Source organism: Strix uralensis, chromosome 2 (genome assembly GCF_047716275.1).
Source record: "Strix uralensis isolate ZFMK-TIS-50842 chromosome 2, bStrUra1, whole genome shotgun sequence".
Taxonomy (NCBI): domain Eukaryota; kingdom Metazoa; phylum Chordata; class Aves; order Strigiformes; family Strigidae; genus Strix; species Strix uralensis.
The window spans coordinates 52,838,756-52,865,282 of NC_133973.1; the positions used below are offsets into that span (position 1 = coordinate 52,838,756).

Consider the following 26,527-nt stretch of genomic DNA (forward strand, 5'->3'; position numbering starts at 1 on the left):
CACTTTGCTCTCGTTAAAAGCAGCAGGTCTTGAAGCAACCCAATGCTTCCCAGGGAGCTCCTGTGGGCTGGTGCTCAATGATGTCCTGCTCCGGTGATGCCTCAGCCCAGGATGAAATGTTGGATGCTTCAACCTCAGCTCAGGATGAAATGTTGGATGCTTCAAACTCCTCTGAGTTCTCTGAGCACATCAGACTTCCTCACACACACATGTGCATGTGTGTGTGCATGTGTGTGCTACTCACCATCCCCATGGAGCAAAACCAAGGAGCCGTGCTAAGTACATGATGTGGCAGTCCCTGACTGTGCCCTTTAGACATAGCCTTCGTGACAGATGTGGTTGCCGTTGATAAGGCTGAAGGTGGCCAGGGAATGGTTGGTGCTCTTGAGGGAAGTCATTCGTGTCGTGCTCCTGGCCATGCTCTGGGATCGGATGAGGAGACGAGCTCTGCAGCAGAACAGCTGGTTGTTGAACTGTTTCCGAAAGCTCTTGCTGAGCAAGTAGAGAGCAAATGGGTTGACACAAGAGTTAGTGAATGCCAGGATCCGAGCGCAGAGGCTGGAAATGAAATGCAGCACTGAGGTGTCCACCTCTGAGTAGTGGTAGGACCGGTATAAATAGATGATGTGAGTGGGAAGCCAGCAGAAGGCAAAGAGGCACACAAAGACCAGTACTGTCCTGGCCAGGCGTTTACGGGATTCAATCTGGAAGAAGAATGAGAAATACAGATTAGCAGCTATTCCTAGCTCAGACCAGTAGCTAACTATTTTTTCCAGTGCTGCAACTCTGGAGCTAGTGCATGGCAGGCAGCATGGCCAGCGCAGGGCAACCTGGACCGCAGGTGAAGCCTTTTTGTCTCTCCTCAATCCCTTTCCCCTAAAAACAAATAATTCTGAAAATTTATTACATAAGGAAGTAGTCTTTCCTTTCCTGTTTAGAGATAAAATTCCAATGGCTTGTCACTCTGTAAAATCCCAGCTCAGGCAACAAAAGTGCAGACACCTGCATTAGTTATCCACCTATAATATATACAATCATATGTAATTTATATATATTAACTTATTATTATTACTAATATTATTATTAATTATGGGGTAGGGGTCTGGGATATTTCACAGATTCCAGAGGCAGGACCTTCTGCCTTGGGGCCATGTGGTATATGTACACAAAAGTGCTGCCAACAGCTCATGGCCCTTAGAGACCAAATGCAGCACTCGGAGGCTGAAGAAGCCAGAGAAACCGAGAGAGGAAATTCTGCACTTGGAGAAACACAGAGGCAGTGGTGAATTGGACCCATCCACTGAAAAAGCTGGGGCCACAAGAAGACAGATGTAGGTGGTGAATAGATATATGACCACCTCTCTTAGCATAATTTGAGCTTTGTCGGGGAAAGGTGCTTTTACAGTGTCAACTAGCACACAGTATAACCTTCATGCAGACAAGCCACTTGTTTTACTTACGTGTACAGGCTTGGAGTCAACCCAAAGGTATTGCTCAACTGAGGGGAGCTGAGGTAAACTGTACCTTGTATTTTGTCCACCAGTGCTGCATACTAAGATAACAATGGCACTGAAAAACACATCTTTCTTCCTAATGAAGACAAGAGCCATGACGGAGGTCACCCAAAAGGAGAGGACAGAGTTGTCCAGAAAGACCTGCTGAAATAAACTGCTCCCTGGGAGAGGTTGCGCAGCCAGAAGTTTGCAGTCACAGAAAGTGTAACACTGCTGACTTCTTGGGGCTTCATAATGTTCTCCTTTCTGCTAATCATTGCATCTCTTCCCAGGCACTCCTAGGGAATTTGTTGTCACCCACTCCCTGTATCTGAATGTGACCTGAATGGCCTGAAATTGTCCCCTGCCCTGCTGCCCTTGCTCCTGCCCTGGTGCAGCTGGGGTGCCTGGCCAGGCTCCTGGGATGCTTCCCCATCCTCACTCCCCTTCTGAGCTGCACAGGTAAATCGGAAACTAAGCAGCTCACACAGGCTGGTCTTAGGACAGCTGCAAGCAGGGAGTAGGCAAAAGAGACCCAACAAAACCATTCTGACTTTATTTTGTACCCCTTTAACGGCACCAACTCAAAATCAGCCATTGAGCTTCAGAAGGATTGACATGTACCAGATGATAATGTCTCCAGAGAGCAGGCTGAAAATTAAATCCTTTGAGAAAGGGTTCTCCTTGGCTAAACCATATATTCTTTTTAAATGTATCCTTAATTTGATATAGGGCTATTGAGGCCACATCTGCACTATAAAGAAAGGAAGCAACGCAATAAAGAAATCGATACAAGTTTTCTCAGATGGAGACCTATAGCTCCTGAATGCACTACAGGACAGGAATGATGGACTGATAGTGCTAGACTGCAGCCTGGCCTTTTGTTTTCTTTAGAGCTCTCTCCCCAAAACTAAAGGGGGAAAGGGCTGCTTTTACTCCTCACTTTATCATCACTGATCAAAACAGTCATCGAATCAGCAGAAAAACTGCCTGCAGGGGAAAAGGATTTATGCACATTCAGAAGGGGAAAAGGAGGTTTTCAGGGATCGCACGTCATTTAATGGGAAAAAAACACAGCTTTCCAGCCTTGCTGTTTCACCTTAGCACCTGATGGATGTGTGAGATGATAGCGTTAGGTCAGCTTAAGGTGGAGATGTCAGCTGGGTGCAATTATATGGACATTTGTTCAGCTGAAGAATGGCTTGTGTCAGTTTAGCTTAGGTTGAAGCACACCTCAGTTGAAAGGAAGAGAGGTAAGGTAAATAAGCTAAATATATCAAGGTAAATAAATTATTTAGAAACAAGTTATCCTGCTGTTACTTTCTTACTTGGACAACCTAAGGCTCAGATGCATTCAAATTTAAGCACTGACCTGAAATACCCAGTTGCTCATGCAGGATTTGGATTTCCTCCTGGAGATGACTCTTTTTCTCTCCAGTTGCTTACAAAAGGAGCAGTCAAGAGCAAACAGTCTCCAATTGAAAGGCTGGAGTTCATTTGGCCAAATCCTGGCTAAATCCCCTCACTTGGTTCAGGACTCGCACATTTTCAGCCACACATTTTCAGACAGAGCATGAAGCACTTGAAATACATGGGTCCCAGCTGAGCCAGCCCAACAGTGAGCTCTGTGGTGGGGTGGTTTGGGGAGTCTTATAAAAAAACACTCAAGAGTGACAGTAACAGAAGTAGCTCTGCTTTCAAGAGTACAAAGGAAAGATTAAAAGACTCTATTATTCTGGAGAAAATGGCCTATTTACATAAATCAAAGACTGTCTTATGGTGAAACCTGAGGTTACCAGCTACTGGACCAGAAGAAGATTGATCAGTCTGACTTACTAGAGGGCAAATAACGGGTGGACAGGCTATTCTGTCCAACACCACTCCTGCCTGGAGACAATAGAAGGAGAATTATAATGACCAAAGGGAAGAAACCAGGACTCTACTTTTCTCTTGAGACTTCACATTGCGAAGATCACGCCATCCACAAGACATAAAACTTTGGTGCATCTATGGGGACCCCACACGGTCCTGCTCTGTCCTCCTTCCTGGGGACCCTGTGCCCACCACCATCCTCCTCTGGTCTGCACTCCCCCAGTCCCTCCCTAGCCTGTACTGATTTCTCAGCACAGCACAGCACCAGCAGAGGACAGCTGAGGCCACGGCGAGCGCAGGAGCCGTCGCCGCTCTCACGGAGCAGGTGCGCTCCTCCCGCCCTGACCGACCGACCGACTGGTAACCCTGGCCCTGGGGGGCCCTTGCAGAAGGGGCTTTCCTCACTCCCACTCCCTCATTGCTGTGTCCCATTTGCTTTTCAGTCCAGAGGACCAAATTACAGAGCTAGCATTTCCCTCTGTGTGAAGAAGGACTGTTTCGCAGAGCAAGGCTGTATCCAAGGTCCTCTCTCTGACAAAGCAACTTTGAGAAGTTTTGATTTTCTGCTGTGTCACCCCTCAGCTTCAATCTCCAAACACCAACCCCAGCTCTGCCTCTTTCCCTGCCTCCTAGTCAATACCTTCCCAGGCTTTGGCATGTGTTTGCATGGTAACCACCCTGCCAAAATCTCTGAACTTGGAAACAGGAGAAGATGTTTTAACTGTTTAGCACTGTGCCATGGCTTGTGTCAACCATTTTAATTCTTTTAGCTCACATAATCTATTAAAAATAGCACAACAGATGCAGTCTGTCCCAGTGTAAATTTCCCTGTATGCGCACTCTTTAGTCCCAGATTCACGGGGAATGTGGATTTTTGAAGAAAGTCAAGTCTCTACCTGTTTCCTCACATGCATGTTTCCTTCCACAGGGATGTTGTAAGCACTCCGGATCAAATTCTTAGCAATGAAATAATAATATACTGAAATGACAGATAGGGGAATGATATAAAAGATGAGAAATGATGCCATTGAGTGAATTTTGGGGTGCAGCCCATCTGAATGTGGGTAAGGGGCACAGCTGACGAAGGTTTTATTAGTCCCTTTGTCATGGAAAGGGTGCAGATCTGAAAACACTGCTTCAGGGATGGCAAGCAACATTGATACGATCCAGATTATAGCAGCTCTCACACAAATCTTCATCAGTGCATGGGATGCTTGGATCTCCATTGGCCTTACTATGGCTTTATACCTAAAAAATAAAAAAGAGAGAAATAATTTATTGACCTCAACACTCAGACATTTTATTCTTGCTCGTTCTTTCCATTTAGAGAAAAAAAACCCAAACAAAATTCCTCTACTCAGGACTGAATTTTTTTCTGATGTTTTAAATTTCAATGTTTTCAATAGATTTCTCATTTTAAACCAGAGCCACCTGTCATGTGTCCATTCAGTTTCATGTGTATTGATTCTGAGTTCATTTAATTTGTAATCGACCCAACAAAGCATGGTGCTGCCTGACATTAATATGTATGTGTCCAAATAGCATTAAGATAGGAAGTGCAATCATAGACTTCTCTTCGAAAGCAGTTTGCACGCCTTCACAGAATAGTGTTGAAGGATCTGAATGGAGGTTTTGCCACACATTTCATTTTGAGCTGTGAGTACACTGGCCTCCTGCAAGCCAAATCTTATGTTTTCTCAAGCTACAAAGAGCATGTTCCTCATTTTAATTGCTGTTTGGTGGTGCAGCTGGCAATTAATGGTTGTCCATAACTCAATGCAGCCAGGCTAAGTAGCCAGAGCTGTTAACTGACTTTCTTGAGGAAAAAATACTATTGCTTGCTATGCTAGATATGTAGAATACTTCTTTTGATTTGCAATTTTGTCTTTCATGATTTCAGCCTTTCAGAAAATTGTATTTTAGAATCCAAGAAAATGAAAGAAGCAAACTTATTTGAACCTAATGTGTGTAATGAGAGGACCATAAAACAGAAGAGCTTCATACCTGCTGGAGCCCTGCTTTGGAAGGAGCATACACTCCAAGTAAATCATGATTCATATATGCATTTAAGGAACACAGTAGAAGAAAAAAAGATAATTAAGAAGGAATATCTACAGGCTTCATAAATTATTATTTAGGATCATTATCATAACAATTACTATCAGTTGGATGTTTTTTGTAGGATCTACCTTGAACTGCCCATGGCCCATTTGGTCCCTTGGTCACTGTCAGCTCCCTGGGGACTGACGGGTGCCTGGGTCCTATGCTGTCACAGCCCACTTTTGGCATGGCAGGGTTCATCCCCATGGGGCTGCTCTGGCATCTGTTTCTAAGTTCCTAGCAGGACCCCTGCTCTTTCAGTCAGCTGAATTGGGCACTGGGGTGGAATCAGAGGTAGCAAGCATAACTCCCTGCCCGAGACCAGGCAGCACACAGCAGGGTCCAGCCACCTGGCAGCCCAAACCAGGGACACTTCATGTACGTGACTGATTCCCCACATACTATATACCCCATCCTAAAGCTCAGCATTCAGCATTAAGAGAAGAGTCTATCAGTCCTGCACTGTTTAAACTGGGTAATTGCCTTATTTGCAGGATAAGCACACATTCAACTTCTAGTTATGAGCATTACCCTGTTCAGCATGCCTATCCTTTCTCTCTATGTATGTATATATGTGTGTACATCTCTGTGTGCATATTTCACACACACATATATTTATACACATATATTTTAGACATATACATGTATATACATGTATACATAAGTACATACATACTTACATTTACATGTATTTGTATAGTTTTATAAAGACTCTCTCTGGACATGACATCATTTGCAGATGTTTCTTCATGCAATCCCACAGGTGTCTTGTGCAGACAATTTTTTTCTTTAATGGACCGCAAACACCTTGCTCAATAGTCTTCTGTTTAACCACTTATTCTCCAAGATCTCCAGTTCCCTTTTATTACAGCTATACAGCTGCAACAGCCAGACACAGTATTTTTCAGGCTTGCTTAGCACCTCTTTAACTTGCATTATGAAGCTGGGAATTAAGTGATGTCATACTACAAAGCACAATCTTCCAGTGCAAGATCATCATCTCAGGTGAAGAAAATCACAGCAGCTAAACAAATATGATGTTACAACTATTGCAGTAATAAAATGGAAAAGCTAGGCAGATTACTACAACAATGTAGCTGAAATAGCTCAATTTATAGTCTGATTCACCAGTTATAGATTATTGATGGAAACACTAGCTAACTGAACATCTTCAGTAAACCTTAAGGAAGATAAATGCAAAGGGAAATTAATTACATATCAAGATATTAATAAATTTAGTTAATTCAAAGGTATTTCAGCAGGTGCTTATTGTATGCTTATCAACATGGCATGTTAGCATAATTATTTCAGGGATTTTCTTACATGATATAGCCAGCTGAGAAAATATTTTCCAGTATTACTTTCCAGTAACATGAATGCATTGAAGAATACAGAAAAAGAGAGACTCTGGGGTTTTTTTACTAACATTAATAGAATAGGGACAGTCAGAAAGTTAATTCATTTTATTAGTACATTTTAATTAAAGATGGTATTTTCAAACAGTATAATTTTGAAAGAACGTAATTAGAAATGGCTCTGAATGCTGCCACTGATTATTAGGCATTTAAAATTTATTTTTTAAAGCCTGCTATAGCACATATAAAAGAAGATCTGAGAGATGGCTTGCTTGCAAGGGGCTCAGTGTAGACCCAAATCATGAGGTTGAAAGCACAAAAAGATAAACCAGAAAAAAAACAAAGCTAGAAACAGGTTTTGAAAATGTAAGATGTAGGAACACGGGTAGATATTTGCTTAAGAGCCTGACAATTGAATCAAATTATTTTGATGACTATCTGCACGACTTCTTTGATAGTGGGCTAATTTATTCAGAAATCTTCAGTAATCTATGTTATACTCTGAGTATTAATGCTTAATTGATCAGTATTGATCTGGTGGGAGTCTCCATTTCCAGTCACCTTGCCGATGTGTTGATGGGTCTCTCGCCAGCTTGTGCCTCAGCAGCTCTGCTCTCCCATGCCAGCTTGGGTTTGGGACAGCAGCTGCAAGGGCTGCTCTGTGTGTGCACAGAGGAGCACGCACGAGCGATCAGACCCCCACCCCTGGGCTGGGGCTTGGGCTCAGAAGATTTGCATGTGACTGGTGCTCAGGGAGTGAAAAAGCTGCACCTTCTGGTTGGTTTCTGAGTGGGGTTCAGAAACTCCTTCATTCCTTTACTTTTTCACACCACTTTCCTGATAGGGTCAACCCTGGATTTTATGATTTATTTGACACTTCTTAAGAACTTCAGCAAGGTAGACTGGATTTGAGCAGCAGCTTGTCCTGTTTCTCATCATCTGTATTTCCAGCTTGTGTGTCAAATATTATTTCAAGGTTTCCACAGCTTTGTCCTCTGCAACTTCTTTTTCAAAGAGTTAGCCTGAGGCACATAACTTTCCCATATTTAACATCTGGCATTTGAATAACCCAATCCTCTTTGAAGGGGATGGTGATGAGCAACAAACAGGGGGAGCTTGAGGCCATGATGCAACATAAGAACTATGACATAGTAGCTATAACAGAAACGTGGTGGGATGCCTCACACGACTGGAGTGCTGCAATCGATGGCTACAAGCTCTTCAGGAGGGATAGACAGGGAAGGAGAGGTGGTGGGGTGGCCCTGTATGTAAGACAATGCTATGACAGCTCAGAAATCGAGTATAGTGATAACAGGGTTGAGAGTGTTTGGATTAGGTTAAGGGCCAATAAAGCAGATCTTGCTGTGGGAGTCTGCTATAGACCTCCCAACCAAAGCAGTGAGGTGGATGAGGCTTTCTATAGACAGTTGGGAGAAGTCTCGTGGTCACTTGCCGTTGTTCTTGTGGGGGACTTTAACCTCCTGGATATCTGCTGGGAATACAACACAGCAGAGATGGAACAAGCCAGGAGGTACCTGGAATGTGTGGAGGATAACTTCCTCACACAGCTGGTGAGTGAGCCGACCAGGGGAGGTGCCCTCCTGGACCTGCTTCTTGTGAACAGGGAAGAGCTTGTGGCGGAAGTAAAGGTTGGAGGCCGTCTAGGGTGCAGTGATCATGAGATGATTGAGTTTTCGATTCTTCGAGAAACAAAGAGAGGGGTTAGTAAAACTGCCACCCTAGACTTCTGGAGAGCTAACTTTGACCTGTTCAAAAGACTGATTAACAAAATCCCTTGGGAGGCTGCCTTGAAGGATATGGGAGTCCAGGAAGGCTGGACATACTTAGAATCATAGAATAGAATCATAGAATCATCTAGGTTGGAAAGGACCTTGAAGATCATCCAGTCCAACCTTTAACCTAGCATTGGCAGTTTCCAACTATACCATATCCCTCAGCGCTATGTCGACCCTACTCTTAAACACCTCCAGGGATGGGGACTCCACCACCTCCCTGGGCAGCCCATTCCAATGCCTAACAACCCGTTCTGTAAAGAAATACTTCCTAATATCTAGTCTAAACCTTCCCTGGAGCAATTTGAGGCCATTACCTCTTGTCTTATCACTCATTACTTGGTTAAAGAGACTCATCCCCAGCTCTCTGCAACCTCCTTTCAGGTAGTTGTAGAGGGCGATGAGGTCTCCTCTCAGCCTCCTCTTCTCCAGACTAAACAACCCCAGTTCCCTCAGCCGCTCCTCGTACGACATGTGCTCCAGACCCTTCACCAGCTTCGTTGCCCTTCTTTGGACACGCTCGAGTAATTCAATGTCCTTTTTGTAGTGAGGGGCCCAAAACTGAACACAGTAATCGAGGTGCGGTCTTACCAGTGCCGAGTACAGGGGTAAGATCACTTCCCTGTCCCTGCTGGCCACGCTATTTCTGACACAGGCCAGGATGCCATTGGCCTTCTTGGCCTCCTGGGCACACTGCTGGCTCATGTTCAGCCGGCTGTCAATCAACTTCAAGAGAAGTCAATCTACTTGTCAAGAGAGAAGTCTTGAGGGCACAGGAGCAGGCTGTTCCCGTGTGCCGAAAAACAAGCAGGCGGGGAAGGAGACCGGCCTGGCTAAACAGGGACCTTTGGCTGGATCTCAAGAACAAAGGGAGAAGCTATTGCCTTTGGAAGAGGGGCCAGGTCTCTCATGAACACTATAGAGATGTAGTGAAGTTATGCAGGGAGAGCATTAGGAGAGCCAAAGCACAGCTAGAGCTCAACTTGGCTACAGCTGTTAAGGATAACAAAAATTGTTTCTATAAATTCGTTAACAGCAAAAGGAGAATTAGGGAAAATCTCCCTCCTTTACTGGATGCAGAGGGAAACATGGTAACTAAGGATGAGGAAAAGGCTGAGGTGCTCAATGCCTACTTTGCCTCAGTCTTTAGCAGTGGAACTGGCTGTTCCTGGACACCCAGCCTCATGAGCTGGGAGATGGGGAGGGGAAGCAGAATGAGGTCAGCACAGTTGAAGAGGAGGTGGTCAGAGACCTGCTACACCACTTGGATGCACACAAGTCTGTGGGACTGGATGGGTTACACCCAAGGGTGCTGAAGGAGTTGGCAGATGTGCTCGCCAAGCCGCTTTCCAAGATTTACCTGAAATCATGGCTAACTGGGGAGGTCCCATTGGACTGGAGGGTGGCAAATGTGACACCCATCTACAAGAAAGGCAGAAAGGAGGATCCAGGAAACTATAGACCTGTCAGTGTGACCTCGGTGCCAGGGAAGGTCATGGAGCAGGTCATCTCGAGTGCCATTAAAAGTTATATAATGAACAACCAGGGGATGAGGCCTAGTCAGCATGGGTTTATGAAAGGCAGGTCCTGCCTGACAAACCTGATCTTCTACGACAGGGCGACCTGCTTATTGGATGAGGGAAAGGCTGTGGATGTAGTTTACCTTGACTTTAGTAAGGCCTTTGACACCGTTTCCCACAGCATTCTTCTAGCGAAACTGGCTGCTTGCGGCTTGGATGGGCCCACACTTTGCTGGGTAAAAAACTGACTGGATGGCCGGGCCCAAAGAGTTGTGGTGAATGGAGTTAAATCTGGTTGGTGGCCAGTCACGAGTGGTGTCCCCCAGGGCTTGGTTTTGGGGCCACTCCTGTTTAACATCTTTATTGATGATCTAGACGAGGGGATCGAGTGCACCCTCAGTAAGTTTGCAGATGACACCAAGTTGGGTGGGAGTGTTGATCTGCTTGAGGGTAGGGAGGCTCTGCAGAGAGACCTGGACAGGCTGGAGCAATGGGCTGAGGCCAACTGTAGGAGTTTCAATAAGGCCAAATGCCGGGTGCTGCACTTGGGCCACCACAACCCCCAGCAGCGCTACAGGCTTGGGGAGGAGTGGCTGGAGAGCTGCCAGTCAGAGAGGGACCTGGGGGTGTTGATTGACAGCCGGCTGAACATGAGCCAGCAGTGTGCCCAGGAGGCCAAGAAGGCCAATGGCATCCTGGCCTGTATCAGAAATAGTGTGGCCAGCAGGGACAGGGAAGTGATCTTACCCCTGTACTCGGCACTGGTAAGACCGCACCTCGATTACTGTGTTCAGTTTTGGGCCCCTCACTACAAAAAGGACATTGAATTACTCGAGCGTGTCCAAAGAAGGGCAACGAAGCTGGTGAAGGGTCTGAAGCACATGTCATATGAGGAGCGGCTGAGGGAACTGGGGTTGTTTAGTCTGGAGAAGAGGAGGCTGAGGGGAGACCTCATCGCCCTCTACAACTACCTGAAAGGAGGTTGCAGAGAGCTGGGGATGAGTCTCTTTAACCAAGTAATAAGCGATAGGACAAGAGGTAATGGCCTCAAATTGCTCCAGGGAAGGTTTAGACTACATATTAGGAAGCATTTATTTACAGAACGGGTTGTTAGGCGTTGGAATGGGCTGCCCAGGGAGGTGGTGGAGTCCCCATCCCTGGAGGTGTTTAAGAGTCAGGTTGACATAGCGCTGAGGGATATGGTGTAGTTGGGATCTGTCAGTGTTAGGTTAAAGGTTGGACTGGATGATCTTCAAGGTCCCTTCCAACATAGACAATTCTGTGATTCTGTGATGAATATGCTTATACAGGTCAGTGAGGCCATGGACCTAGGTGGCCAGCCGAGTAAGTCCTCATGCAAAAATCTTACAACAGCATTATTTTTAACCCATTCAGTAGCAGTCTCTGAGAGTACATGTCACATTGGATGCTCCGTTTGTCTGAAGCAGATGTAGGCATGGCTGTGGATTTATCACCTCTGCTGCTCTCACATTCAGTCTCTAATTGTTGTTTGATACCAATTTTTTTCAGCTGAACTCCTTTCCTGACTCACTTTTAAAGAAATTTTCAAAAAAGATTAAAAACCAGAGGTATGATTCATGCCCTACAACAAAGGCCAAAACTTAAAAAGAAAAATATGCCTTCTGAAGATTCAGTTGAATAAAAAATGTTACAGTCAGGAACTTGTGTCAACTCCAGTCTCTCTCCAGTTGTCAAATGGCTCAGATGAAAATGACTGGGTTGCCAATCTGATAGGAAATATGAAAGAGACACTGACCTTTACTACTGCTCAGTCCTTGCACTTCCTTGTTCCCACTGTGCTTGTGAAGCAGCAACCTGCCTCATGCACAGTAGCTACCAATGACCTTCTGGCCAGTGATCACTGGATGCCAGTGATCTCTATGTCTAGCTGTCTCATTCAAAGAAGCCTGCACAAAGAAATTACACATGGGGCTATCTTAAGTGCAATTAATATAATCACAGTTCATGAGGTACTGTGAGGATTCACCCTGTAGGGCAATCTTCACCAGCCACAGTGACTCCAGTGTTGTCCCTCTTCTCAAGGTCAGCCTCCAGACCTCTAAGAGGAGCCTGGTGAGAGGGTTGCTTCAATCCAGAATACCATAATTCAGTAACATATAACGCAGGATCACTTCTTAACCTAATCCCCAAAATTCATCGGGGGTTGGTAGGAGCTCACAAAGTATGTGCTTCTCCATTGAACCCTAGAAAATGTCTAATACATCACTTAGGATCTCGTGCTCACTGAATAATTGTTTCTCACAACAGAAACTACTGAAATGACCATAAACCTCTAAAATGTGACACACGCAAGGTTTTTCTGTGGTAAATACTTTTCCCACTGAGGTGAATATGCCAGGGAAACTGGAAAAGTGTGTCATTATCCTTGTGTTAATAATAATGTAACTAATGATAACACCACATAATGTACTCTAAAACTTTGACTGTGCAAACATTGGTTAATACCGTACACTTAGCCCTAAAGCTGCAACTTCAAATCTAAACACAGAAGTAGCTTTATCATGAAAAAGACAGTTACAGATACATTCTCCAAAGACACAGATCAAAATAAGGCCCCAAATGAATGTCAAAGTTTCCTAGATGCAGTTTCTCTGCTGGTGCAAAATATTATAGCCACCTTTGTGCTCCTCAGCTGAACCAAGAAAATACACACCAGCTGAGGTATAAACAGACTTTGCCCTCAAAACTATATTGCCTATATGTTCCTAAGCATAGAGATATGAAGGGTTGTAATTTTGTTCTCACACTGGAGAAAGGACCTTATTCTTAAGGCAACAGCCCGAGCGCATCCCTCATGTTTTTTTACTGTCACCTTCATCTACTTATTTGTGCCTGCTACAACAGTCACAAAAATTAAATTAAAACAACTAAAGCATGGGAGGAAAATCAGATGCTTCCCCTGGATTTTAATTTAATTTAGCTCATATGTCTCACTGTCTGTTTGTTGGTTTTTTTTAGGGAGGTAACTTTATGTTGTGTGGGGAAGCTGGCATTGTAGGCAGCCTTAGCTTGCTTTCCTCTCTTATATTTGCTTTGTATTTATGCCTTTCCCCCTTCCCTTATGTCAGCAATTAAAACTAATATAGATGGCCCATACAACAGTCCTCGTCGTATATCTGGTAGCTACAGGTTGCAAAAAAAGAGACAGGCTTTTTTAATCTGAGAGATACCACCTTCTGCAGCCTCTTTACAAGTGGTAGGTCAGTTGATCTTAATTTCAACCAAAACAGTTTGTGTCCTCTGTAATATCTGCAGTTGCTGCCAGTGGCAATGGAAAGAAACATCACTCCCTCACGTCAGTGAAGGCAGCTGGTTACACAGGTAGGTGGCTGTTGGAGATGTTACTGGTTTCTGAATATGACAGCAAGGATTGTATAGCAACTATGTGTCAGCCACCGCATCGCTCTCATCTATTGATTCTGACTTAATAAGAGGCAGTAAGTTGCTTTCATAACTCTTTCTTCCTTTTTTCAGCAGTAGGAGTGTATCAAGAGAAAATGGCTGAAGAGTACTGCCCTTTTTTAACACAGTCCTTCCAAGCATGCCTATATTCCTGCAGCTGAACCTCATGCTTGCAAGAAATATAAGAGAAAAAAATTCCTCCCCATCCTTCCTACAGGGAAATGGGACACTGCCCTTCCAAAATGAATTTGCAGGAGTACTTAAGTTTCAAGGAAAGTTTCCTCCAAATAGTATCATCCGTTACTATGTCTTACACTGTTTACAGAAAAAGATCCTGGGCCCTACTCCTGAATTTGTATAATGGTTTAAAAAAGCAAGTGCATTAAAACCTGTTCAAACAAAATTTCAGAAGGCTTGCCCACCTTTGCTTCATTACCAACCCTGTTGTTTAGACTGCATCAGGCTGGCAGAAAGATTTGCGATATTGTACTTTCTGTTTTTTCTCTGAAGTGAGAAATCTGCTTATAAACTTTTGAATCTGTTTAAACTGAGTTCTATTTTGAGATGTTGGGCTAATGTAAACCTGAAACTTAAATAAAAATGCAGGGATTAGTTTGAATGGATTGATGTCTTACAAACATAGCCATGTAAATTGCTGTGAAGTGAAAACACTTGAGTTTTTTCCAGCTCTAGAAAATGAGCTCCTGAAATTCGCACAACTTCCTATTGTAATGATGAAGGAACTGCCTCTCCGTCAGCACATATTTCTTCTGTTCCCACCTCTAACTGAAAGAAGGAGAAAAGATGTGCAATTCACAGTTTCTTTGATCCTCAGTCATCTGTTCCCATTTGTAAGCTTAATGCACACACATTGATGGGGTCTTGGCCCATGAGTAGACTGAACGAAAATCTTCTCATTAAAAATTTTGTAATTATGTTCTACTAGTATCACATTATTGTTTTGTCCACATAATATGAAGGACTGGCTCAATTACCATGCAAAAAAGCCTCAAGCAATAGAGAAAAAGTTGATGCTATGCAAAAGCTGCATAAATTAAGCACATGGAGCCTTGTTGAGTGTGAAGCTCCACTTGGAAAGCAAAGAAAAGGTCTTATTAAATATCTGAAGAAATTTATGAGAAATGCAATGCCCCAAACTTTCTTTGTTGTTTCCACCATGAATTTTATGAATATTCATAACTGAAGACAATTCAATAAACCCACAAAATTGCTAGACTGTCTAACCCATCCAACAATCTATTCTGGGTCTATCCGCTTTCTGCATACTTAGTTAAGATTATCATTATTATGCATGATTCTTGGGTGAACATCTGTTATTAAAATCTTTACTTTAGTAAATTGCGTATGGGCATGAAGACATATTTAATGGGCTAGTCTTACATACATTGGCAGGTACTGCCTACTTTCTCCCTCTTTTTAATAATTAACATTTAAATGAAAAGAAAAAGGAGGCATTGATGGAAGTGGCACAGTTGTCACTTTTTGAAGCGTGTGTTCAAATTTTGGTCTGTATACCTGCATGCTGCTACATCATCCTGTGATCTGGACAAATGGGAATTTCAGTCCGGGAATGACTAAGGTCATATTGAGACAGTGTGGTTTAGAGACCATTGAATTTTACAACACATTAGCGAAGGAGAGCTTAAATAGTAACCATTTGATAGTGAATGTGCTATCCATAATCATGACCATGGAGAGCATAAAATATTCCAGAAATAAACTAACTTACATATGGAAAACAATGGATGTAAAGGTTACTGCAGGAAATAGTGGGAGTCCCATGGACGATGCTTTCCTTATTAGAAAAGACCCACTTTGCACCCGCAGTATTTATTGCCTGTAGGTGATCTTCAGCCAAGTCTCTGAATGAAACCCTGGCCCCAAGTCAAAGATTTCAATGGGACCAGCCTCACAGTTTGTCGCAGTCCTTGCAAACGGATGTGAGACCTGCGCTCTGAAGGAGGGGTGGGACCCATTCCTTTAAAAACATCCTTTGACTTCAAAACTAGTGCGTTCCCCCCCACAGCCAATCCCCCAGCTCCTCAGCACCTGCTAATCACTGTGCACATCTCTACATGCTCAGTACAGTCAGAGGGATGTGCCTGCTCATGCCGCATGGCACTAGATCACATGCTGGTGGAGCAGCTTGCTGGTGCCGGCATTGCAATGTGGTGTGTGTCTGTAGCAACGCTGGGAGAGCTGGCATTGGCACCTGGGCCAACAGGTATGGGAAGGAGCAAGGCCCTGTGATGCTTTCCATCCAAGGCTTTGCTGTCTCAGCCCAAGACTCCAGGGTGGTCAGTGGCATGGGAGCAGGGGCTCTGCGTGCCTGAGGACTGAACTCTTATCAGAGCAACTAAAGCTGGGGTCTCAGATATGGACCCCTCATCTCATTAGAGAATCAGCCTTATTTCTCCTGAAAGTACCACCTTTCATGCATAAAACCAGCATCACTGGGTAACCTACACACATGACATAATTGCTGGATCACTCACAGACCCAGTCATAGAAATTCATTGGAGTTTCTAAAAATGGTAGTTTCTCAACCCAAAAAGTCCTGTCTGTGATGTGCAATAAATCAATATTGTACCTTGTTCTGACAGAAAAAGAAGAGTTCATCACAGACTTAAAAATTAGCAGTTTCTTAAGCTATAGTAGCCACGGTGTTCTTATCTTAATTTTGTGGAAAGAGAATAAAAAGATAGATACAGATACAGATCTAGATATAGATACACACACACACACACACACACACACACACACACACACACATATATATGGTAATTTAGAGCAGCAGGTTTCCTAAAGTTAAAAGCAGCTGTCAGATCAACTGACTGGAAATATAAATGTAAAGGGAGCATTGCTAACTATACATTAGTAGTTGATTCCCAGTCTCCCCCCTTGTCTCCCCCACCTTGTCCTGAAAAAATGGTGCAGGGCAAAAAGCTGCCCTGAACGAGAGAAAATGAGGAGTCATGCTAAAACCTCAAAGAAGTAATTTAAAAAATCAATATACAACAGATGGGAAAAAAAGCAAAAGTAAATGACAGCAAATATCAGAGTTTAAAATTGTCGGTGACTGATAAGGGAAGCCGGAGGAGCCAACAAATTATCAAAGGTCGCTGTGTAACAGAAAAATGTGCATGTTTAAATACATCAGGAACAAAAAAAATCAGTAAGGTATACACGTAAATGGTGAAAATATAAACAATGATGAGACAAGGTGAAAAGCAATGACTAGATATATGTCTTCAAGACCAAATGTGGAGGAGGTATCTATACCATGCGTGCAGTGCTACAGACGTAGCAGAAAACTTGTCAGCTGTATTAAAGAAGATTGAGCCAATATCTGCTAACATAAACCACTTCCACACCAGCAGGCCTGAATAGTATACACCTAGGAGTATTAAAGGAACCAGCTGGGGAACAACTGGTGTTAATTTTTTTACAAATCTTGAAAAGTGGAGAAATTCTGCAGAAGTGGAAAACTGGCTCCAAAGTTGTGAAGTTCAGAAAGCTGGAAGGTGTGACCAAGGAAACTGCAAGTATTTGAGTTGCCCAAGGCCAGCTGTAGAAAGAATAATGGAGAGGTTAATCCTACTAACAGACGATAATTAATGTAAGTCTGTCTTGTTTAATGCATGGCAGATTTAGTATTCTTTTTTATATTATCATGACATTATAGGTGATCTAAAAAGGGTGTGGGCCATGCTGGCGTATAAGGGAGGCTCAGCCTGCATGGGCATGTTGGCATGGGTGACCATGCATGTAGATATGCATATGTGTGTGCCAGGACACATGTGGTCCTCCCTCCCGTATTCACGCCCATGAAATCCCTGCCCTCTCCCATGGCACAAGGGTTAAAATGAACAGTCCTGGACTGGGAGTTGGGGCCATTCCAGGTGGGGACCCTGAGCCCCATGGCCTCCCCAGCAGGTCCTCAAATAGGCCTGTAAAAGGTAGCAGTGTATGGAGCCATTTCTAGTCTGGGTCCTGGGAACCTGCTCTAGCCGCGGTGTATTTTTTGCATTTATCAGCTGCCTTGAGCAGGCTATAAAACTTTTGCTGGGAAAGTTTGCAGATGACACAGTGGCTGACCAGACTGTAAAAGTATTGTAGAGTCATTGGGATAAATGGCCACAGTCTAACAGAAGCCATTTTAACTCAGCCAGGTATAAAATCATATATCTAGGACCCAAGTGAGCAGATTATGCCAAAAAAATCAGTAATCTTTCAAGGAAAGAGGAGCCCAAGAGAAGACATTAGAGCATCTCTTCTGCACATGACAAAATGAGGTATCCTGTGCCATTCTCACCGTGTCATGGCTTTAGTGTAATGAGTACCTGAGCTAGCTAGTATAAAGCTAAGTCAGTTATATGATGCTGAAGTCCTTTCTGTGGTTTCAGTAAACATACGTGTCACAAGAGACAATCACCTCCATATCAACTTTCAGCTGCATGTTGGGGCTGAACAATCTAGTGCTATCATTGACTGCTCTTATCGTAGAATCCCAGAATGCTTTGGGTGGAGGGGACCTTTAAAGGTCATCTAGTTCAACCTCCCTGGAATGAACAGGGATGCCTTCCGCTAGACCAGGTTGCTCAAAGCCTTGTCCAACCTAGCTTCAAACACTTCCAGTGATGGGGCATCCACAAATTCTCTGGGCAACCTGTTCCACTGTCTCACCACCCTCATTGTAAAAACTTTCTTCTTTATGTCCAACCTAAACCTACCCTCTTTCAGTTTAAAACCATTGACCCTCGTCCTGTCACTACAGGCCTCGGCATAAAGTTCCTCTCTGTCTTTCTTCTAAGCCCCTTCAGGTTTTGAAAGGCCACAGAAAGGTCTCCCTGGAGCCTTCCCTTCTCCAGGTTGAACCCCAACTCTCTCAGCCTTTCAGTTATGCTCTTAGTTTATTATTACATTATTATGATTTACTTATTCATTTATTATTAGATTATTAATATTAATAATAATAATTATTGGATTATTATGCAGTGGCTAGAGGTCAGACGAATTTCAATTTGAAATGTGACTTAAGTTCTAAGCAGTGAGGATAACAGGATGCTGGATACATGAGGGGCACAGGGTGATATGTGCACCTTTAGTCCGAATACTCAGAAAGTTGCTTTGTGTCACCGAAAAGATCTGTTTTAATCCAAATCCTATGAGATATTCAGCAGCTTCTGTGCACAGGTGCAGGCAAGAAATACTGCTGAACTGGATGACTAGTGCAGTTGGTGCTAGTCTAGCATCTGCATCTCTGGTTCTCCCAGGTCATTCGACCGTCTGTGTCTAAATCTCATGCTTCAGGGCTGTCTGCAGGTGTGAAGAAACAGTTCTTCCTCTCAGGGTGCCGTGGTACTGTTTTCTGTCCTGCCTTCCCACAGAGCTTCAGAGACGCTGTAGCCAGAGCGCAGGCAAGGACAGGATGGGCAGAGCTCTCCTGTCGATGCTCCATAGTATTCTGCAGTCTGGTTAAACTGATCACTAGCCTGGCACCAGGAGGGTGGCTTTCTGCAAGGGACTCCAGCTTTCTATCTTTCTCTACAGCACAGCAATTGTCTTGTTGCTTGGATGCCTTCTGGTGCCTCAGCATTGCAAGGAGCCCAGGCCTGCCCCAGGGCACAGGCTGGTCTTCTGGACACCAAGATCCCCTGCTCCACCTGAGGTCATACGAAACAGGCAGTGTGTGGGGGAATTGAAGAGCCCGCTATGGGCAGGAGCTGAGACAGGATCTCATGGCCCATGGTGTCCTACATGGTATGGGGTGAGGTGGGCATGTGGGTGCAGAACTGGTGAGAAGGTGAGGGGACTCCACAAGGCTAGCAGTGGAGCCTCTTTTCAAAATAAAAGGAAAACAGGTTATTGAAAGAGCTGTCTGTGAGCAAAGCAGCTACTGAATGTTTCACTGCATATACAGGACAGTCTTCTCCTTTTTCACCTCAACTCCCTTCTACTTTTGTCAGCCAGGCTGTTGTCCACATCTGAACAACAAGTAGTAATACATGAACCAATGGGACTGCCGTGAGCTTGCCTGCCTGCAGTGATGGTGATGCCCCAGCCCACTGCCTTCTGTCTGACACACAGCCAGCAAATTCTTCGCAGCCAGTTGCTCTCCTTACTAACGGTGTGTACAGCGCCTTGTACCACGAGACCATGACAACTGATCAGGGTTTTTAGGTTTTACTGAAATGTAAACAATAGGTAATCCAACTTTTCTTCCTTTTGATTGCTTAAATATTGACAGTCTCCAGCACATTAGCACTGACTCTAACCTTGGATTTGCACACCAGTCCCACTGATATAAATGGGAGCTCTTATGTTCCTGATTATAGAAGTGCATCTATTGTGTTTTCGCCATCTGTTCCTGATAATCAAGATATTCAGAAAGTTTGTGCTGTTTGATCTGTTTCTCTTGGTGCAGATGGATGCAGGGCTGAGGAAATGAGAGCTAAAACCAAGGGTGCTAAGAGTGTTTATATTATATTGACACAGTGGCCAGCAACACAGGATCTAAGACTCTGTACATTGGCTGAAGAGATACGTGTATCTCTCACTGTACATACTCTGTGCCATCAGCACAGGAAGACCAGCGGCACGGACACTGTGCTAGCAGCAAGGGTTGAGGAAGGGCTGCCCAGTGCTTCAGTGGGAGGGAAGGCTTTGGGCTGGAGTTCAGAGCTCCTCCGATTTTCTTCCCTGGCTTGGAAGGACCAATGTTCTGGTTGAGGTCATGTCAGTGAATCCAAAACATATGCAAGGGGGTATCACTCTGCCAACTCGCATCAACTGAATTAGAGGCTTTCTCCACCACCCTCTCAAAACCTTCCCGAGGCTGCACAGTAAATCACAGCACAAGTAAATTTTTCCAAAATACCGCCTTAGTGACCTGAAGAGATTTCATGAATGCTGTGACTAGACTGCCCAGAATAAATTCATAACCACTATGGACCTGACACTTTACAACTGATGGTATTAAAAAAAAAGTGTCACTCTGTAAATCAACTAAATGGAAATCTGGTTTGGCTTTCCATAGGGTGGCACGCTTCCTTCAATCCTCTTGTGGAGACATAATCGAGTGATTGTAAAATAAAACAAATGAACTGACATGTGGATATTACACCTCCTCTGGTATTGTACGTAATAGTAATAGTAGGGGCTGGAGACATCCAAATCACAGAGGAGTCCACTAAACAAAGATTTTTGCATATATAAAAGTATCTTTCTAGAAATTCTGGATTTGTTTCTTTCCTTTCACCACTGTTTTTCTGGGAGAGTGTTGTTTGAAGTTTTTATTTCTTAGATAAACGAACTGTCATATGAGTTCAGAGGAACATCAGAAGTTGTGGCTGTGACCCACTCCAAGGGACCCAGCACAGCTGGAAGCACTGCAGCATCCCTGCACCCATCCTGGCACCCAAGCACTAAGGTCAACATTTCCAAAGCTAATGTCCTCTTTCAGGTCTCCCACATGACTGCAATTCCTGCTGTCCGCAGCTGATCTTACCAAGGTAAGCCACCTAACCTCACGCACAATGTCACCCCATGTGTCTCACTACACTGTCACTCCCTTCCACCACAGGCCAGCAGGCAGCTATGACTGGCAGGCATTGCTGCGGTTTTCCAGTGCTAAAATCCAGATAATCCAAGGTGTTTAAAGTGAAGATGCTGCTTGTAAACTCCAATTACGCTTCACACTTACTCTGCTGTGTGCTTGTAAAAACAGCATTACTTCAGGAAGGTTTCACTGCATGAGCACCAAGGCATTTCGATTTTTTACTATGTCAGCAAAACAGTGGGGAAGCATGATCAGGGCTTGACAGCTTGGGTAATTCAAATGCAAATGTATAAACCCTGTCAATCATGGGAGAAACAGTCAATTAAATAAAGACATCTCCCATGACAAGGGCAATTAAATGGGCTGCTTTTCATCCTACTGTGCAAAGATTTTCCTTAATTTCCTGTCACTGGCTGAGCTAGCCTTGGCTTTTCTGCCTGAGCCAGTGGCCCAGGTGCCACCGCTCTCACAGGCACCTCTATACCCCTTCCCTTGCACCCAGGAGGAGGAGGGCAAGCCAGCCGATGAACCCAAACTCCCTCTTTGCTGGGATTTGCTGAGCAGTAACTGAAGAAATCCGCTGCCTCGACAGAGCGGAGCAGCAGAGCAGGCAGATGTCCTTCCCCTGCCAACCCCATTTACAGTCCTAAACGACACAAACACGCATACACACGCATCGACTGCTTGTTTCCCTGCTCTTGTATACTCAGCCCTGGTGCCTTATCACTCATGGAGGGTGACTGTAAGCACACCACAGGCCTTAACGCTTTCCTGGCTGCTCTGCATATTTGCCAAGCTCACAGGAAAACAGGTCTCACCCACAGCTCCCACTGCTCCTGCCAATGCAGCCAGATAGATGCAAGCACCCTGCAGCCAGTGGAGTATTCCCACAGAAAATACACTTCTAATATTGTTAACTCTTTTTTGCCCTTTCTTGCACACTCTCTCAAAGAATCTACCTTTAGCCTGATGTGATCTCATGACTGTACACAGAGCCAGCCTAAGCACCTGGGGATCCCTCAGCTCTGCCCTACCTAACCAAATCTGTGTCTGCACCCAGAGCACCTTGAAGGCCGGGAGGCTCTCACTGCAGGAAAAGCTGAGACCAGCGGTTTGTCCCTCTGTTTCTCCTTGAAAAAAGTTTGCAAGTGAGCAGTTGGTTCTATGGACAACCACTAGGCCTTGGCAGGTCAAACCACTGAGCAGCTTTAGGTGCTCTGTGTTGGAGACTGGCACTTAGCTGAGTGTTTGCAGTCACCAGCAGATGATAGATTCAGTATTCTTAACCCTGCCTAACACATGGGAAAGTGGAAATGGAAAGAATAAAAGTATTCTTCAGGAAGTTATACGCTTGTGCCCATGATGTGGGCTGTGCCATCTATTAAAACTGTGCCCCTTGATTTCAGAAGGTCATCCAAAGCAACCAAGATGATTTGTACAATTGTAGTAACATGCAGCATACGTACTGCTCTGTCATGTACTGTATCTGCCCATCACACCTACCCACTGCCTTTCATATTGTTTCAATGGTCACATCTTTGGAAATGACCCTGTTATATCACACTCTTTAGACAGCAGATTTCTGACTCCTGCAATGCCAGGTCTCTCTAGGCATCACCACGATACCTTTGGTAACGTCAGCAGTTGTTCCTACTTGCTTTTGTCAATGGAAGGACACTGGAATTGAGGGAGTTTTATTATTATTTTTTGCAGGAGATGAACTATAGACAAAGGGTCTGTGGTGCACTGACAAATCTTCCTTTCCTTGGAGACAGTGCCATGTGGTGCTTTTCACAGCAGATGGTTTAGGAGGTTTTTTTCTCTCCCATGTTTATGGCTTTGATTCATGAGAACAGAGACATTCACATGCCTCATGTGAGCATCTCAGGTAGGGTTCACATCACTGAACATTAGCCATCTCAAATATGGGCATCTAATCTGTGCTAAGCAGCAAGGCTTTCTCTACATCCAAGGAGGCAGATAGGTATCCTGACATGGTGATCTATCCTGTCTCCTCTGGAGGCATCTCTTTCCATGGACTACGGGGCACCTTTCTGACTATCCTGGAGTGGCTCCTTACCTCAGACAGCAAAAGCCAAGAGAGATGAGCTTGGTTTTTGCTGTCTGAGTGGTGTTACCTGCTGGATTCCTGAGTCCTTGTGTTACCCTGGTCTCACCACCACGACTCTGTCTTCTGCAAGTGTTTCCCTGCAGGGCTGAGCTGCTGCTCATCCTTCATGCAATGCCACATCTGACCTCGGAAAGGGTTGTCTATGGAACCACCCCAGGTACCGGGCTCAGCATCTCCCTGCCCCAGGGGCCGCAGAAGGGTGTTGGGCTGCCAGTCCCTTCACAGACCCAGGCAGGCATCACTATGCTGGTCACAGTCAACTTGCATCTTGGAAGTTTTCCCTGTACCTTTTATTTTCCTAATGATTCTGACATGATTGATACTGGGGCCTAGAGTTCAGAGTGACAGTTTTAAGGAAATGAAAATAGACTAATAGGCTATGACCTGACAAAATCTTTGAGCTGACTGTATTATTTTGTAACAAAATTATCCCAGCACTGCTGTTAATATACCAAAAGAGAAACTTCAGCAAGCATAATAGATAAGGGTCATTTGTGGTTCAATGCACAGGATTTAAGATTCATAGATCTAATAAAGCTAAAAGTTTTGTTACTATCTTCTTCTGCAGTGGACAGAGGTGCATTAGAAGAGGGTAAAATGATCCCTTGGAAATGGGAACAAAGTCTTCTCCCACATGCATGCTTGTCTCCCTTACTGCCAAGTGGCACTGAGAAGTGTGATAATGTTTGATCACCGGTGCAGTGTGATGGTTAACAGGATCCAGATAAAGCTGAAGTTCAGTATTTAAAGTCACCAAACCTCAAGCTTGCCACAGCTGCTGTTTTCTGTTCTGTTTGTTCACTTCAGGCAAAAAATGCTATTGATGAGCTGCTCAGTAAAAGCATTTGTAATGTTTACTTTATGTGGCACGTGATCAGATAGCAATGAATCTATCCAACGTAATAGTCTTTATGATGCATTTTTCTTTTCCTGACACTCCTTAAAACAACTTACATTACAGCTTTGGAAAGATGAGTTTCCTGGAGAGATACTCATTTTTTTCCTAACATTTTCTTCAGAGCAAGTGGTGGGGATCCAGCCACCACATGAAACTCAGGAGTAAAAGTGTAGGTGATCCTTTACCAGGGGATTGGTGCAGTTTTCCTATTTTCCCAACACTTTTAGAGCAAATTGCTTGAAGACTTTTGTCTACACATAGGCCTGTTTGTCATCTACTATTGGGGCAGACAGTGCTATTTTTATATGTACACCAACGTGGAGGAGTTAATAAACATACTGACAATTTTGTCTCTGAAACACTATGGAGTCATCTGCTTTCATTGAGAACACATACTGTATATTGAAATATGTGTATAAACTACCTTGAAAACTGAACAAAAATAGTCTGATGTTTTGAAGTAGGTTGGGAGGGGAGACACAGTGGCGTGCAAGGGACTACATAAAGCAAACCTAGTTCCATTTCTTTGTGACCAAGAAATACAATCCCCAGGTCTTTTCTGAGCAAAACAAAACTGAAATAATTTTTCTCATTGGAAATCTTAATACTTCTGTGAGATTTTATAAATTTAGCATGGTGATAATGTATTCTTTAATCTGTTTCTGAAGCATCCAAACTAGAAACAAAATATCCTGGCTTCTCTGATGCACATAGGAGTTTCTGTAGAAGCCAACAGTCTATAAATACTTAAAACCATTCCAGAAAGGTAGGCTTCATCCTTCCAAATAACATCCAAATTAAAATGTCTTTTGAATTTAAATCTGAATGCTCCGAGACAGTTTTCCAAAGCCTCACAGAAATCTAAAATAGAGCTGGCTTATTAGAAGCATGTAATTTGTTAAAAGCAAACTTGTTTTCACATATTTTAAAATAGCATCGCTATTACATGTTATTTTTACCAAGCATTATTGGAAGACAAAGTTTCTGAACCAACAGCACAGATCAGTTTTGATTGGATAAGGGGCAAATGGTTTGATCAAGAGAAATATACTGGCTGTAGCAAACCGAGATTCCTGGCTTCAGGCATCCTCATTTGAATATTTGGAACATATTTCATGAAATATTGCTTCACATGTAATTAGCCTTAAGGAAGCAAGCCACTAGAAAGAATTGATTCTAACTGCACTTTAAATTGCTGCTCCAGTGCCTTCACACTCCTTGCAATACGGATCAATTATCTTTTCGGCAAATATGAACATGCTATCTTTTAACAGAGCTTCATTAATGGCATTTTCTCTCTCTGATCTTTAGTTTGATCTTGTTTTTCTTTTAATTAAGCTAGACTATTAGCTAAACTGCACAAACATTTAGTTTAGCCTAGAAAAAGTTCAGTGTGCATCCTCCTCATGTAGCGTGCTCAAAATCACCAGAAATTAAGTGAAATTGCGCTTTTTCCCTCATTAGGTTAAAAATATACTTGTTACGTGAAAATATGCATTTGTAATCATGAATTTTATGGAGTCATAATTATGCAGACTTCTTTTCAAGGCTACAGTAGCCAGCTTACCTGTCAGCTGAGAGAGCAGTGAGAGTAAAGACTGACACCCCTACAGAGGTGAGCTGTATGAAGGGGATAAGTTTGCATCCAGTTCTGCCAAACAGCCACTCATCAGCAAGGTACCTGCTGGCATCCACGGGCACACAAGTCACTAAAAGCAGCAGGTCTCCCAGAGCCAAACTGGAGATGAACAAATTAGGGACATTTCTCATGGATTTCACAGTACAGAAGATCTTAATCAAAGTGATATTGCCAATAAGGCCTATCAAGATGATGATCCCATAGACTGTGGGGATGGCATAGAGGAACGCTGGGTAGAACCAGTTGTCACTGAGGAGGGAGAGGTTTGCACTCTGGTTGACAGAGATGTTGTAGAGAATGAAGTTATCTGTTTCTAAGTCTAGCAGAAGGCACTCTCCAGATGCCATTGTCCTACTTTGCTCTTCTTAGAAGACAGCTTTCTTCTTTGAAAATCCTGAAATAAATATCTTGCTTTAATTTTCTGCTGCTCGCCGGCTTTAAACAGTCCGAAGAGTTTAAAAGTCATACCACTTTGTGGCACATCTTGACAATAAACAAATCAAAAAGCAACCGCAGCCTGCTCAACAGGACTGTTTCAATAAGGTGAAAGAACACCTTTTAGCATAGTTTGAATCCTGAAACTTGCCTTTTCCTCATTGTTTTGGCTCAGCTGTTAGGTATTCCTCAGCTCTGGAAGGCCGTTTATCAAATTCAAAGACCAGTGAGTGGGAGGCATTTTCAAAATCGAGGCTTGTTAAAT

At 43.8% G+C, this 26,527-nt stretch overlaps 1 protein-coding gene across 1 annotated transcript; it reads right to left on the reverse strand.

The window, feature by feature from the left end:
- Positions 1 to 311: 311 nt before the first annotated feature.
- On the reverse strand, positions 312 to 26,174 carry GRPR (gastrin releasing peptide receptor). Its single transcript, XM_074858721.1, has 3 exons — positions 25,756 to 26,174; positions 4,262 to 4,613; positions 312 to 704 (listed from the first exon to the last, which is right to left on the reverse strand). Exons 1-3 carry the CDS (start codon positions 26,172 to 26,174, stop codon positions 312 to 314), a joined length of 1,164 nt encoding a protein of 387 aa, XP_074714822.1.
- Positions 26,175 to 26,527: the final 353 nt, after the last annotated feature.